The sequence below is a fragment of the Gallus gallus genome, chromosome 3 (genome assembly GCF_016699485.2).
Source record: "Gallus gallus isolate bGalGal1 chromosome 3, bGalGal1.mat.broiler.GRCg7b, whole genome shotgun sequence".
NCBI lineage: Eukaryota > Metazoa > Chordata > Aves > Galliformes > Phasianidae > Gallus > Gallus gallus.
The window spans coordinates 39230329-39247321 of record NC_052534.1 but is presented as its reverse complement, the minus strand read 5'-3'; the positions used below and the strand labels follow the sequence as shown (position 1 = coordinate 39247321).

The 16993-nt window shown below is 37.0% G+C and overlaps 1 protein-coding gene across 1 annotated transcript in view; it reads left to right on the top strand.

The window, feature by feature from the left end:
• DISC1 (disrupted in schizophrenia 1) overlaps nt 1-16993 on the top strand; it is a 193789-nt gene that overhangs the window by 80909 nt on the left and 95887 nt on the right. The window contains exons 8-9 of the mRNA XM_003640955.5: nt 2739-2841; nt 14314-14502. Of these exons, the coding sequence (XP_003641003.5) occupies nt 2739-2841; nt 14314-14502 (292 nt within the window). The remainder of the gene's footprint in view (nt 1-2738; nt 2842-14313; nt 14503-16993) is intronic.

The following is a 16993-nucleotide window of genomic DNA, read 5'->3' as shown; positions in this document are numbered from 1 at the left end:
CCATGTCTTTTCTAAAAGACTGTTATAAGGAAATGTGAAACCTCTTCAGAATTCTTTTTCTTCTTTTTTCTTCTTTTTCTTGAGATGGAGTTGGAGAAAGTTAATTTCAGGGTTTTGATCTGTATCCTTGTTCCTGTTTCTGCCACTTGAGATTAACATCATACGCTGTCAAGAAGGAAAGGATAACTGGGCAAATTTGATATTTTGCTTCTTTTCAGATTGATTCCACATAGCTTTACTAAACAGCATTCCACATTTTTCATTACAACTATCTTCTGGAATGTTGTTTAGGTACCTGAACAAAGATTTGTAGGATTTATTCCAAAGGAGACTTTTTTTTTAACTTGACCAAAACTAAAAACAACCAACCAACCAAAAACAGTAAGGATTTTTAAGGGTACTTTGATATTTGGCTGTAAAGAACTTCCCTAAAACTGAACGGGAGCTTTTTTGTAACTGGAGCTCCGTGGTCCGTGTACTGCAGCATTGCTGATCTTTGGTAGCGAGGCATCTGCTTTACTGGGTCCTCAAACATGAGTACTGGCTATCCAAATAGGAGCACAATGTTAGCATGTTCACCTGGAAGAAAGGAGAGTGTGAGCTTTGTGAATGTTCGTCATCATTGTTAACTAGGAAATAAATTTTCCTCAGAGGCTGAAAAAGCTGCTGTAACAAATAATGGTAGTTGCTGTTAGGGTAAAATAGTCAGAAAAAAAAAAAAAGAAAGGAATTGGACCTTATAGAGTAGAATTGATGTAAAGTAGAAGCAGGGCTATTAGTTTAGAAGATGTTAAATTATTTTGCCTCTCCCAGTCTTTCATTTAGTTTTGTTGAACTATGCCATGTGATAGCTCTGAAGATTAATGTTTTTCATTTATCTGCAGAATACATGTGACGTAGATACGTGCAGAGGCTCAGTAATGTATTTATCTCATGTTCCAGAAGAATTATCTCTGAGTTAGAGGAACCTCCTTTCAGCCTTTGGTCTCCCTGTATTTGGTCCATTAATAAAAAGTGTCAGCAAGCTGCATTCTGACAGTAATTCTTACAAAGTGCACAGCGTTCGCTAGAAACTGTTTAAACCTCCTCCCAGCTTATTTTGCATAATTGCCAAATGTCTGTCTAGTGGTAATGACTTTAAGTTACTACCAGCATGAGATGTGCTCATACAGTTTTCCTAGAGCTGAACGATTCCCAACCTAATTGCAATTCACTGAGCCATTCAGTACCCCTAAAGAGCGAACACTTCTTAGAAGGAAGTCATTAAAAACTTTAAGATTTATTTTGGAGATGTGAGACAGCCATGGCCTTTGGATTCTGTGGGTATGCTTATTCACCTCTGAGAGGTTTGGGTTATTTTAACACCTAAAGTAAATCAGTAGGCAGGTTACGTAAAAGGAAATACTGAAATAAAGTGAAATATCTGGAAACTGAAAAATTACAATTAATTCAAAAGTGACATATGTTTTTAAGTTAATAGGAAGATTCTGAAGTCTTTGCAGACTTGGATGATAGATATGTTGGTTCAAAAACCCCGTGATCCATCCGTAGTTAATGGATACTCTTAGCTGAAGTAAGAGGGTATTCACCATTTAGTAAGATTTACAACTAGTGCTGTATCTGAATTATTATCCTTCAGTTGTGCAAACAGGTAAGCCATGAGAGCCGTAAGGCTCCTAAAAAACAGAATAAGATATGTGCTTTTGTTAATATGCATGGGATATACACATTCTTTGAGGAAAAAATATCAGGAAGAGCAGGGAAACGTTCCTCTGGAGATTTCATTTCATGTCTTATCTCTTCCCAACTGCCCTGTCTCTTTCTTGATTATTGCTTTACCCTTGGTTCCAATGAATGCATTGTTTTCTCAAGTGTCAGCTACAATTCTGAGAAACTGCTTGATTTCTGCCTTCAGAACAAGAGTACTGGCCTTAACTAGGTGAGAGATTTTTGTTCATTTTGCTTTTCTTCACAGTTGATGCAATATGGGGTAAAAAAAACAACACTTCTGAATATGTAGTGGTTGCATTATTTGTGTGTAGTGTATGAAGTCATTCTGAAGTGCCATGTACACTTCAAGTAAAGAAACACCTGAGCTACCATTCTCCTCATCATTCTCTCTCTCTCTCTCTCTCTCCATATTTCTAATATCAGTCATGATTCATTTTTGAAAGATGTCCAGGGTTTTTTTTAAAAAAGTCAAACCTGAACTCAATTCAGCCGTGTCTCCTGGTGTTGAGATGAGGTGTTGAGCTGTTATTGCCTTTTCAAGAGCATGACAGCTACTTTTTCTCTTTTCCATTAAGATATGTGGCCATGATAAGTTCTGTTAGAAAGTTATTGTGTATTCTGAGTTATGAGGTCTTAAACTCCAAACATTGGTTCATTTACATTCTACTCATTCCTGGCATCACTGCTAATGTTGAAAACGTACAGAGTTCATTGGCTGGTCTTTCTTCTAAATACAGCCTCAGTGCCTAGTGGTAAAACATGTTCTCTCCCATATGGGTAGCTAATGTCACTGATGTTCTCTATTTTTGTAACAATGTGTGGCAAGCCTGGAAATTTTGATTCATCTTTGATACTTCTGTGAAGACATCACTTTTTATTAAGTTTCTTTACCTTGCTGTAGGATGTTATGTCATGTCTGTAAACCAAGAACATTTGAAGCTCCATTTAAAGTGCCTTATATTTTTACATGAATGAATTATATATCATGCCTGTCTGCCTCAATCTAGGTTTGCACGAGTCAGAAACTCTGCAGTACTTTGAGGAAGAAAGTGAGTGATATTGAGACTCAAATACCAGCTCTACTTGAGGCCAAAATGCTGGCTGTATCAGGTAATTTTTAAGTTATAAGAAGGGCTGACATTGATGAGTGGCATGTTAGACCTTTATATAGCTAAACCATCCTGGGAAAAGTCATTGATTTGCACTTATCTAGATCCCTTAGAGTCATGGCAAGCATGGTAGAGCCAAGCTGTGTCGTTCCCTGTGTAAGGTACTTCAGACCTCTCTCCGCAGACAGGAACTACTTGTTAAAAGGTTGTTGTGTCGTAGACAGTAAGCATGCAAGGAACATGTTGTTTTTCTATTTTCCTTAAGTGAAACTGGTAAATAATAATAGCTCTTCTTGGACTTTATGGTTCTTGGACTTTACAAGTTAAATGTGTAGAGGTCTCTAGCTAAGGGTCATAATAAATTTATAACAAAGGTGCAGTAATTACAAATATAGCTTTAAATTACCTTTTAAAATGAAATAAAATAATTGGCTGTAACTACTTTTCAGATCATTAAACAACTGGTGTTCACAACATAAAAGCAATTTGGTCATTGGAGCACTCGTGCATGTTATTTACAACCAGTAAGACATTAAAATGTCATTACAGAGTCTGACTTGTGACAATTTTACATGACAGTTATTTGGGACTACTGCACTGTTTACTAAGGAAAGAAAGCAAAACACAGCTATTTCTATATGTTTGGAGAGGTGACTTTAATTCAGCCAACTGTTTGCAGATAATATTTACATAGATGTTTCTAGTTTACTCTTCCCTCAGAGGAAGCTGAAAAGAAGAAAATTCCTCGGGTACGAGAAATTTTTCCACTGTTGCACTAAAGAAAGAAGAAAGGGCAGGGGACTTAAAATATGTCAAAATGACTTGTAGCTGTCTGATGGTTATTTACCTTCTCAACTAGATATGAGAATCTTGTACATTGAATTATTTTCAATTGAAACTTTATGCAGTATAACATGATTTGCTTGTGAAAAGTGGATAATATCAGATTTCAGCAAAATCCAAGAGGAAACTAGAGACTAGATCTTGTGATGGTGCTGAGTGTAGCCACTTTCTTTGGTTTTCATGACATCTTTCTGAATAGAAACCCTATTTTTGTTCGGTGTTTGCCTACAAGGTAAGCTGAACAATCACCCTTCTTTGCCCTCAGACTATTTGAATGTAGGTAATTTTCTTGCTTTCAGAAATGGGGTCAAAGTTTTTCTCCACCATTTTATGACTTTCTTGAGAATACAATAACCCCCAAACTGAATCTGCAACTGCTTTGTCTTGCCAGCAATAAGTGGTTGGCCAGAAAAGATGCACTTCAGTTTGAGACTTTGAGAGAGTAAATAAACACTTGAGGACTATTCCCAAAACATTTGTAACGATATTTTATACTTGTTAGCTCTTAAGAGAGGTTGATTGCCTTGGAGATGAATTCAGGAGACAATTTAATGCTGATGCTTCTACAAAGTGCTTTTTTTTTTTACTACTGTGACTGTGATTGTCTTTACATGCTTTTTAAGAAACACTGGTATTATTTCTTGCTGCTGTTGAAAAGTGATGTTTCTTTTTGTCTTACTCTGAAAAACTCTTTATTCAGGGGAATTTTAATGACTAAACATTACAATCTTAAATTGTTGTTAAGGTTAAATTCTTTTATTATCTTTCCGAGAATCTCAAAAAGATGTGCGTGGGTTTTTTTTTGTATAAGTTCATATCCAGCATCTTTCATGACTGTATTTAGACAACTTTTGATATCGCCTTCCCATTCTGTCCCAAGTTATTTATAGGAAATAACACCTGCTATTACCATGTTCTGAATCTGGTGCTACAAATTAAAACATGTGAAGTCCATCTGAGTTTAAACAAATGCTATTTTATTGTGTAAGATAGAACTAGGGAACCAGTTGGGATCTTCCACAACTGAAAAGCTCTTAGCACCATCACGTTATTATATATTTTCATGCAGTATAAATCTTTTATGACTAGAGTACATATAAGAGTAAATCCAGAAAGTGTTAAGTCCAACTGTGTTCTGGTGTCGTAGATGATGGAAAGCAGGAATGATACTGAGAAGAGGTTTTTGGTTTTGTTTTTTTTTTTTTGTCTTTGGGTGGCTTACTTAGAGTGAGGTTGCAGGTGGAGACCTTCTCAAGAACATATGGCATTTGATTCTCAATCCTGGGCTTGCTGATGAAGAAACTGTCTGGACTTGTATGCAAGGAGTAGTTTGTCTGAACTGTATGGGACTGTAAAATAAGAGGCACATTTATGATCAAAAACAGTTTCAGACAATCTCCATCTTAAATGGGAGATTACTGACATCAGTGTCTACTGACATCAATAAGAGGGCTTTGACTTAATGTGTATCTATCAAGACTTAATTATTGTTGTCTCCAAATCTAATCTGGATAGCTTTCATTTCTAGGTTACACTGGGAGGCACAATTGTATAGACATGCTGTACATTGTACCACAGTTCTTGGGTTTCTCCCTTGGAAAAAAAAACATGGGATTTCAATTATAGCTTTGTAGGAGGAAGGTGACTTTAAGCCTGTAAGTGGGCTGGTTTTTAGAAATGCTTAGAAGTGTAAAGCAGGAGAATGACGAAGCAGGATGGTACATGCCTTAGATGTGTGCGCGTGAAGAGAATATAGAGAATTTAAAAGAAAAAAGATGAACATCTGGCTTACCATCAAATGTGAACTGATACTGCAGAGATTTGGTAGAAGAAGCTGAGATGTGTAACTTTAGTTATGAATTATAGGGTATTGTGATAGGCAAGCAGAGGAAAACATACTGCATTGCATACAGAGAAAAAAAAAAGAGAAAAAAGTGTTTTCTGAAGCTGAGGCAAAGATCGGAAACAATGTTATTAATGTCCCTGTGTGTGGATACTTGAGCAATGTCTTGGTACTATTGTATCAGAAATAGAAGGTGACTGGGGCTCTTTGGGTCCAACTAGTAGTAGTGTTGAAAGAATGGGCTTAATAGTAATGGGTATTTGTTTTTAACAGGTAACTAACGGTAAGATAGGAAGAAAGCATCAAAGATGATTAAGTGTAAGTTGTGATGAAGATAACTGCAGGGGGTGGTCAGGTAGGAACAAAGGATACAGGGGAGTAAGTAATTTAGATCTGATTTCTGTAGCTGGAGGAAACTGGTTGAAGATCAAGGGTGAAAGGTAATTTTTGTAACGGGTTACTGTAACTTCTTTCAATTGTATTAAGAAATGGCTAATTATATTTGATGTAATGGTTCCCATTTGTGTTAAAGGCAGAACAGTATGCAACTGATAATGGAATGACAAAAAAGGTGTTCTAAGGACCCGAAAGCTGAAAAGAGATTCTGGAGGAAGAAAAAAACCCAAACCAACCAAACAAAAAACACTTTAGAGCACAAACTTGTAAAAATCAGAAAAGCCAGGATGCAGAATGCAAGTAGCAGGAAAGAGGGTCAGGAGGAAAAGATGTGGTAAATTCAGAAGAGGAAAGAGGAAGAAGGGAGATAAAATAGATGGCTTTTTTTTATTATTTAAGTCTTGGGTATTCATGGGTCAGGCATAAATGAATGGTATCTCTTAAGTAAGGCATAGTTAAGAAATGTCTCAGCCTTAAAAATATTGGCCATGATTTAAGCACGATATTGCATGTAAATATCCCCTGAACTGATGGTGCTAAACCATGAGAAGGTGAGAGAATCTTCAGTTGGGAAATATGCAGCTGTTCAAATCATTTAATCATTAAGGTTGGAAAAGACCTCTGAGATCATCCAGTCCAATTGTCCACCTATCACCAATATTGCCCACTAAACCATGTCCCTAAGTACTACATCTACCCTTTCCTTGAACATCTCCAGGGACAGTGACTCCACCACTTCCCTGGGCAGCCTGTTCCAAAATGCCTCACTGTTTCTTCTGTATTTTTTTTCCTGATATCCAACCTGCATCTCCCCTGACACAACTTGGTGTTCCCTCCTCCTGTGGCTGTTACCTGAGAGAAGAGGCTGACCTGTATCTTGCTAAAACCTTCTTGCAGGTCATTGTAGAGAGCAATAGGGTCTCCCCTGAGCCTCCTCTACTTCAGACTAAATGAGCAGCCTTGGGATAGTAAAAACACAAAGGGAATTATTAATTGTGCAGTAACAATTTTACTGGACATACTTTTCATTTAGTCTTGGAAACATTAGGCAAGGTTAAATATTATTTCTGCTTTTTTTTACCTTAGCAATTAGATCATTCAGTCAGATAATTTCCTCAGACAACAATACTAACAATCTGGGAACAACTGTTTTCCTTTAAGCAGATGTTGCATTGTTTTCATTTAATGCAGCATTTTCCCTCAGGAACCAGTTAGTTTTAAAGATTTTTGGAGCTGTGTCAAGCAAAAAAGTAACTGAATGTATTTGCACACACCTGGGTTTTTGTGTATCCTCATAGTAAAGCTACGTGAACTTAATGTATTAATACTTTATTTTCTTTTCAGAGCTTTCATGTTTGATGACATGAAGGTTTGGAAAGCATGATATATACCTCATCCTTTAATCCTTTAACTGGATAGCTTTGGAAAATACTGATGTTCTGTGTGTACTGCACTTTCTGTTGCAATTACCGTGATTTGGATACATTCTGGTGTAAATACACCAATACTGTAAATATAGCTGGTCTTGTTCTGAGAGAAAAAGACCAGCATATATGCAATGCAAGCATAACAATTCTGCCATTTCTGTCTCTAATACCTTCAATTTTAAGACTGTGTAATAAAAGCTTCTGTAAGGGCATTAGAGATGATGCCACGTATGTACAAGTTCTTCCTCCCTATTATTTCTTCAGTGGAAGAAGTGTAAAACTAAATTTGGAGGACAAAGAGAAAGGAATTAGTGTTCAGATTTTTGAAGGCTGTGGAATAAATACAGCAGATAATGACATTATGATGAGATTTCATAAGGGGAAAAAAATCCCCATTCTTGAATGGTCAAGAGCTATTTCTATCAACAGTTAAAATTCAGGTCATCTATATAAGCAGCTCTTTCACTTCTGATTGGCATTCACCCATTGTGATAAACAACTTTGAGTTAATACTCCTGGGATGCTAGTCAAGAATTTTTCTCCAAACATAGTTGGTAAAATCTTTATTATATTGTTCACTATTTTGATGTTAGTAGCTTTAGCTAATTATAAGTAACAAGTACGGTTCATTGCATGAGATTTTACTGCTGACGTACGTATTTATAAATAATTTTTGGTGAAATCGTTTTGGTTACCATCTGATAGCTGGATTGTTATTTTTTTGTTGCTGCTGTTTTGTTTAATTTGACAAACAAATGAGGAAAAACACCTTAATTGTCAGCACTTGAAAACCTGTGTGCTACTGTTAGAACAATTGCTTCTTACAGAAGCTCTGAACGTGTTTATAAAATGCCTATCACTTATAGGAAGAATATGGCAGTATACAGTACTGTGTTCTTTCTGCTAGCATGGTGGATATCTTTAGCACAACATCTGGTGGGATCAAATAAACCTAAAACATTAAAAAAATTCAAGAAGTTAAAACATAAGCAACTGTGAATATAACTGTAGAAATATGATTAAAATTTGTTTTCTACTATAGGCTGTTTTGCATGAAATCAAATATGTGAGAGGGTGCATTCCTCATTTTTTTCCTTAGTGAAAAATTAATTAGGGAATAAGAGGGAAGATGTAACCTGAAATGTTTTTCGACATCATTTTGTCTGTTTTCTATGCCTGAATAAAGTGGATTGTTTGATATATATTGCAGTACATATATATATGAAAGTGGATACACATGCACACATAGAGTAAGTATATGATTTTTTTCCTCTCTTGAGGATGTGTAACTGCATAGGATCAGATAGCTAGAAAGTGTCTAGTGGATAGTTAAGGAAAAGTGAATGAAAGATGGAATGTTTTATGTAGTTATCTATGAGATGCACATCATTAACTTTCCTTATGTCTGCAAATACAAATTAGATCCAGTCACAGAAATTAGAATGACTTCTTAAGTAGTTTGAAAAACATATACCCTGATCTATACCAGTTGGAGAATTTAGTGTCATCATTTTATAATTATCTCAATCTCTATTTCATTAAATAACTGCAAAAACCTCTGAACAACTGGAACTACTGTTGTAGGATGATTTCCAGCAGTACAACGAAAACTGTAGGAGTGAAGCTTCTAAATATTGTGAAATACATGTTAAACACAAAATTTAATGCTGCCACTGTTGCTTCTTTGCCTACTCAGATGCTTATTTAGGGCAAGTTCTGAATAGCTCGAAGAACAACTGTGTGCTACAAAGAGGACATGTCTTTCAGCCTATACTGACATCTACCATCCTTACTGCCATTAGCAAAACACACAGATACAAGGTTGAAAATGTGGATGCCTTGTTTTCATGACTATACTGCTTTTCTGTCATTTCATGCAGGTTAGATGTGGTCACAAAGTTCTGAACAAGACATTGATATATTACCTGCCATGCTGTATACTGCTTTTAATGATCTCTGCTCTAAGGCAATGGTGCTCCTGTCTGTATATTTGAATTTTGGGAAGTGCTGTTTGGTAACAGATGGGAAACTTGACTAGCGTTAGAGACAAGAATGCCAAGGCCCCTTTGTACCTTTTCATAAAGGCTTAATTTTTTTATGGTGAATTGGAGTTCTACAGAGACCTGGGTCTTGTCAGATGACAAAATTGGTTCTCTGCATTTAGCATCTTACTTTCAGCAGTGGTCTGGATTGATGCCTCAGAGACATATTGAGAGTGACTCTTCATGCCTGTATCACATCCTGCTCCAGCATACAGCGCTGTGTACTGGCATGTGTTCCCAAAACAAGTTATGTACTTTTAGACGAGCCTATTAACCCACTTAAAAAATAATGCTAGTGAGCTCCAAAGCTAAGTCCTTAACAGTCACATAGACCTAAGAAAACTATGCTATTTGTCTTTTTATCTTAAATCCAAATGAGACTGCCAGATGTTACTGACTTTCAGTGAACTAAAACTTAAGTTGTAGTAGCTGAAGCTCCAAAATGATATGTGACCAGACAGCAGAAAATCATTGCTTCTGTTCCAGTAGTCAGTCAGCCATGTAGAGACTTACTCTCTTTCTCTCCTGTTACCTAACCTGCTCTCCCTGGAGGGAGGGAGAGTGGAATAATCTTTCTGGCAGTTCCTTTTCTGGATGGGCAGAGATGTGAAGGGATGATGCTCTCACCCCGTGGGAAGAGCTCTGGAAAAGATGCAAGAAAAACTCCTGTGTGATCTGTAGAATGGGTTAGTGTTGTCCCTCCTATTGTCCAGGAGAACAGGATGACAATCCTCTGAATTTCAGTGCATGCACTTTTAGTACAAAAATCTAGGTGATGTGAATGTTTCTCTCCCTTGTCTGGCTTTGCTTCTTGGTTAGGTTGGTAAAAAGAGCATGATGACTTCATGAAGCCCTCTAGATGATGAAGATTGGGATGTTCCCCTACCCTAAAGTGTCCTTATTCTCCTTTGACAGTGGTGTGGCAGGGAGGCAGAGGCAGGAGAGAGGGAAGATGAGCTGATCCTATTCTCATCTTTCCCAGTGCAGGCACCAGAGCATTGGAGGAACCTTGTGGCCAGTGTCTCTATTGCTCTTTAAAACACGTTATGTCTTAGAGTTGCTGAATTACCAACTTCCAAATCTGACTTTTCTCCTTAAGGCTTTTGTGCCTTTTCTCATTGGTAATTTTCACTTGAGTCTTTGAGTTGTTATTACTGATTTAATTTATTAATTTATTTGATTAATGATGGATTTCTGAGTTGCTGCTCTTTGGTGACTGATTAGGCCTGGCACAGTAGGCTTTCTAAGGCAGAGAATCCTCTTCTAAATGTATGTTTTGGGATCTGCTGCCTACTTCTAAATAGATTATCTTATTTTACCTTTCAGGATCATATCAATCATTTCAGTAGCCTTCTGCTCCCTAAATGTGTTAGCATGTGTTATTACTTGAAAAAAATAATTGCACAAATGCACTGGCACTACCTCCAAAATCTTATATTCCTCTCACGTTTTTACTGTTTTCTTTGTGAGAAGCTAAATGATATTTATTTTCTTCAAGTTATGTTCTGGTGTTGGAATTGGTTTGTATTCTCATGGGGTGGAGGATTTGCAGACTTGAATTCCAGTGCCTTTGATAAATAGCATGGTGGTGAATGCCCTAAGCTAAAACATGAATTTTTACTTCATTGTGCCATTAAAGGTACGATTAATCTATGAAGGTATAGATTATAAGTAATGATAAGTACAGACCAGTTTGTTCTTTCCCACATTCAGAGCAATGACTGGTACGTATGCTTCAGTGTTACACAAAAATTGCTCCTTTACTTGTATTGTAATGAATATGGTTTCACTAGGGGTGGAACATAGCTCTCTGCTTCAAGTATAAATAATGGAAACTATGAGTGTACATACTTCCTGGCATAAGTATGAGAAAGTCTCAGAGCAAAAAAGACTGTGGATCATTAACTTTGTACAATGTTTTGAATGGATATTTTTAGTTAATTGCTGGCAAATATTAAAATAATGGGATGTTAGTTTGAGGGTACCGTGTGGGCAATGATCTGCTTGATAAAGTAATATGACAGTGTAATTACATATAGAGAAAAGATACGTGTGCAGAGTGCCATTTAGTTGCTTTATGTGGCCATACTAGTAGAATTTTCAGGAGGGGGAAAAAAACCAATCTCAGTTAATTATTATATGCAATTTAGTTTCACAATGAATAGAAAGAATTATATGGCTACTTTGTTCCTGGGTATATTAATTAATTTATTTATTTTTTCCAGTGCTTTGCTTAATATGGCTAGTATTCTTTGCATTCACATCAAGCCAGTGGAGCTAACTTGATCTTATTGTCGGTAGGGAGAGGGTGATGAAGGATGTGTGAGAGAGCTTTCGAGGACAAGATTAAGGACAAAATTTGGTTTTTGTTGCTGTCTTCAGAGATAACTTTGAGAAGCTAAACCTTATTGTTAAATGTATGTACTCAGCTCTGTTTGACAGTGTTCTGTAAGCATGCTGTTGAACCTGCTCAGAGCACTGTATTCTTCAAACTAATCGAACAATGAAAATATGATATTTCAGAGCTAAACTCATAGAAATGAGTTTTTCCAAGAAAAGGGTAAATAATTTTGAATGTTTTTATAATCCCAGGTTCATGTGGTTCCTAGAGAGAAAAATCCATGTGTTACATTGGAACAGGCTGCCCAGGGAGGTGGTAATGCTACTGTTCTTGGAGTCATTCAAGAAATGTTTGGATAGGGCACTGAGGGGCATGGTTAGTGGGCATGGTGGGGGGGTGGGGGGGATGAGTGGTTGGACTAGATAGATGATCTTAGTGGTCTTTTCCAAACTTAATGATTCTATGATTCTAAAAGTTATGACCAACCTTTTTCATTTGATATCAGCCAACTAGTTCTCCCAGTGGTATGGCTATATAAAACGCAGCTTTGAGGGCTTGATAAAGGTGGAGGTTTATTGTTCTCTTAAGTGAAATATTATTATTTTATCAAAAGAGGAATTTTAACAATTTCATATATGTAAGCAGAATAAAGTATTTTAACATGTCTGAAGAGTATTTCCACAGCATCTAAAGTGACTTTGTCTTTTAAAGATCCCAGGAGGGCACGTCTTTTAATGCTGGCAGCTAGGGATTGTGCATTAATTTTTAAATCAACCTTCTTATGGCATTTAGAAAACAGTTATTTTGGTTGCTGTGATTGAGGTCAGAAGTTCACTGATGATACTTGTGTTGCATGAGTTTGAATATGCTTTCCTGAATTTTCACTGCAGACTTTGACATCTCTGCTGTCAGGAGAAGCTGTATCAGGCAGTTTTGGCTTCTGGGCATGTATCTGTTGCCATTTCCTCATAGCCTCAGTTTTGATATAAACTTTCCCTCTGGGAATTAAAATCCATTTATTATGTATAAAACTTTCATATAAAATATCATACCTTTTTCCTTTCTGTCTTCTGAAATGTAAGAGCAAGCTCCAGATTCTAATGAAGAATTTCTTGCCTTCATGTTTTATTAAGGCTCTTGTGCGCTGATGCTTGGGATGAGTTCAGGTGAAATAAAGGCACACTGTTTAATTATTTGTCCTGTTGCCTTACAAACATCTGAATATCTGCCTTTTTTTTTTTCTGGCAATTTTTTGTGGCAGTCATGCTCATCTTCTGCTGTGTTCCGTCCATTCGGGAATGTGGCACATTAAGATAGTATAACTTGCCCTGTTGTTTCTTCATGAAGAAGAAACTGGTTTGCACTGGCAAACCATAAGATCCTACTACTTGTAAATAGGCAAATAATTTGTAATTATTTAATTGTATAATTCTTTGTAAGATAGAACTTGCAAACTGTCTGAGGAGCAGAAATTAGGAGTGTTTTGAAGGAGAAATGATAACGACTTCAGCAAGGAGGGGTTTGCTGAAACTACCGTGTCTTTATGACTAAATAAACAACAACAACAAAGACAGATTTTAGCAGTGTTTAATCTTCAAACCTGAATGGCTTGATACAGTCTTATCCAAAATTTTGAAAAGTGCAATCTTCTTGTGATACATCCGTCTTCATATGACCACTTAAGTTTTCAGCAGTGTCTTTCTTCAGGGAGGATCATTGTAGTTAATTAAGGGAAGTATTTCCATTCACTCTTCTGCCACTCTCAGAGCCACTCTCAGCATTTAGCCACGATTTGTGGTCTTCTGATATATGTGAGTACTTGCATCTTGCCCTTCCTACCCTGTCCTGAGAGAACTAGCCAGCGGGCGAATGTTACTTGTGTGTGTACTCAAAATCAGCTGGGAATTGAACTTCTGTTTCTGGATCCCTGTCCAAAGGGCCTGAACGTTTTTTGGAATTTCCAGAGCAAAGTGAGCAAGCAATGCTTGAGGTGTTCTGCCACCTCTGAGGCTTCATGCTTCAGGAACGGTCAGAAGCTGAGTCATGACTTTGTTCTCAGAATTTTCTTCTGAAATTCTTTACAGCAGGTGCTCGTTACCTAACAAATGTGAATATCACTTTCTGGTGCTTGTGAACAACTACACTGTGCTTCTTTGCTCAAAGAGGAATATTTCAGAGTCTAGCAGATTGATGGCAGCTGTTGTAGAAGTATTACAAGTTGAGGTGTTCTCCTAAACATGAAAATGGTCTGACAGGTGACAGCACAGTAATCAGTAAATTTCAGTATGAATTTTCGGAAGTGTAGATTTTAGGAATAGGCATTCTCCAAAAATGTTAACTGTCTATGGCTTTAGGTATGCTGCAGTTATGACTTTCTTAATATGTTAACATAATGGATACTAGAAAAAAAGACTGCTTTGATTTTTTTTTCTCCTTTTTTTCTCTCTCAATTAGGTCTTATTGCTGTTCAGAATTACAATTGCTTCATTCCCCTTGTTTGCTGTGTAACTTACTGATGTTGCAAGTGTCTCCTTTATTATCTCTTTCCTCCCTGTCCCCACTACCCACCAAAAATATGCAGGAAGTAATTTTGGTACTGCTAAGGATCTGACAGAAGAAATAAGATCATTAACATCTGAGAAGGAGGAACTGGAAGGACTTCTCAGTGAGCTGCTGGTTTTGAATGCCCGAAACATCCGGAAACTAGAGAGAATTAAAGATGATTACAACAAACTGAAGGAAGAACTTGAACATGGAGAGACTGCCTTTGGTAAGTAGTTTACAGGCTGTTATAGCTTTTGCTCTATCACAAACATCTGGAAGTCTACTGGCTTTGACAAAACCATCATGCATTTACAAAACATACAGATTTTTGGAAGAGAGCTTGGCCAGAACTTAGATAACTTAGATGAACTTTCAGCTGTTTCCTCTGGAGAAGAGTGTGCTCAGGGGAAGAGAGGATATCCTAGCAATATACTGCTTGCTTTTTGAGATCTATCTTAGCCCAATTCTCAGTACATTTTTTTTCTAAATCCCATCAGCATTATAGCGATGATGATGATAGTGTGTATGAATTCACATACAGAAAAGCATATGCGGTCTTTTATGTGCTCACAGTAGGTGGTGTTGGCTGTGGTAACAGTGCAACTTATTTAGTAAATCTTTGGTGATGGCTCTGAATGAATGAGGTGTGATGGGTACACGGTTCTTACAAATGCAGCTCACATACAGACACCCACAAGGGGCAGCATGCTGAGGTGGCGCTATTGTGATGGGCTGGGGAAATTCCCTGCAATTATTAGGAAAGCTGCTGACAAGTTAACAAAATAGCAAAGCCACTATTAGTCTTGGCTTATCCTATTTTCTACTATACCATGTCCTGAAGTTAGGCAGATAAAATGGTCTTGTTTCTTGATTAAATGAAAAGGCTGAATAACAATTAATTGCAAATATATTTACTATAGTTACCTCTAAATAGATAAGTATAAACATTTATATTTGTGAGAGCTATTGTGAAGCTTTAGAGACTTGAAAAGTTTTCCCTTTTTCAGAATTTTATGAGTAGTAGGTTGGTTGAGAAGAGGAAGCATCTGTTTTTGAAACACGTGTAGACTCTTCATAGGGAAGTGGATAGGCAGAGGTATCTTAGAAACAAAGTGTTTATAAGCAACTGAATACATCCAGGGCTGCAGTTTTAAAAGACAGAAAAATACACACACACACACACACACAAGATTAGAAATTGCTTTGTTAGAAACGAAATGGCTGAAAATAAACAATTTTTTAATCTTTTTGATTCCTGAAAGTAGTACATAATTATCTAAGCCATGTGATTGAAACCCACAAAAAAAAAAAAAACCACATCAGATGGTGTTTCCTCATCGACTAAATTTGCAAATCAGTTGAAGAGGGGAATATTCTGACTTTCCAATTTGTCTGTTTTGTTTCTCCTTTGTTTTTAGGACAATTAAATCTCCTATAATGCATACACACTTAACATTTGTATTTTTCTTCAGTAGCATTTCAAACAAAACCTCTGCGAGAGTATTTCTGAAGTAACAGAATTGTTGGCAGTGCAGAAGCTCTATTTTTTTTTCCCTTTGCATTTGTGTAACTGTAATGAGGATTCTTTTAGATATGACCTCTACTGTCCTAAAATTTGTGAAAATAAATTGCAAAGCACTTCATGTTTACTGCTTGGATTGTTTTTTAATTTATTATAATTCTGCAGGCATAGAGTGAAATTTATTCCTACATAAAATAAACTCTAGCAAGCACATAATAGTCAGAGATGCGTAAACTGAAATCTAAGATATTCTCATTTTCTTGTCCCTGCCCCTTAGTGTATTCTAAACTGTTTACTTCTTAAAAGTATGGAAACGCTTTTAGGTTTGAAATTGCTAACATGAAATTGGTACCACCATGTTTAACGGAAGAAGAACGTTCTGATAAACTCTAGAAAATTGTGAACAGATTGTCATAAAAATGGCATCCACTTTTATGAGCCAGTTGTTATTTTGTGTGGTACTTTTATGTTTGGAAAATAAAGCATGAAAATTTGGAATAGGATTTTATTGCCATGGCATAATTAAAAGAAGAGATAGTATATTATGATTGAGGAGGTTGTTATAGCTGTTGCTCTGTCTCTTGATTGGTTGGATGCCACACGAATACTGCCTATGGTGGCTCCATCATAGATGAGGAAGCCCATAACCTTATATGGGATACATTAGGGTGAAAAGAGAGCTGCCAAATGTTGAGAAATGCATGTCGCTTTTATACATGATGAGTGACACTCAGTTTTGCTGTGATCTGTGGCATTTTCTTAGTTATTTAAAAGAACTGGAGAAAATCGGAATGATTTCTCTGCACTGTGAAAGGTGCAACTTGAGTGAGGGCTGGAGCACCTCTCCTGTGAAGAAAGGTTGAGGGAGGTGAACTTGTCTACCTTGGAGAAGAGAAGGCTCTGGGGAGACCTCATTGTGGCCTTCCAGCATTTGGAAGGGGGGCAGGGATGGATGTTTTACATAGTCTAGTAATGATAGGACCAAGGGGGAATGGATTGAAACAAAAAGAGGAGGGATTTAGGTTAAATATTAGGCAGAAATTCAATCAGAGGTCTTGAAAAGCAGCAGCAGGTTGCCCAGAGAACCTGTGGATGCCCCAACCCTGGAGGCATTTAAGGCCAAGTTGGATGGGGCCCTTGGCATCCTGATCTGGTGGGTGGTAGCCCTGTCCTGGTTTTTTTTTTTACTAGCTCT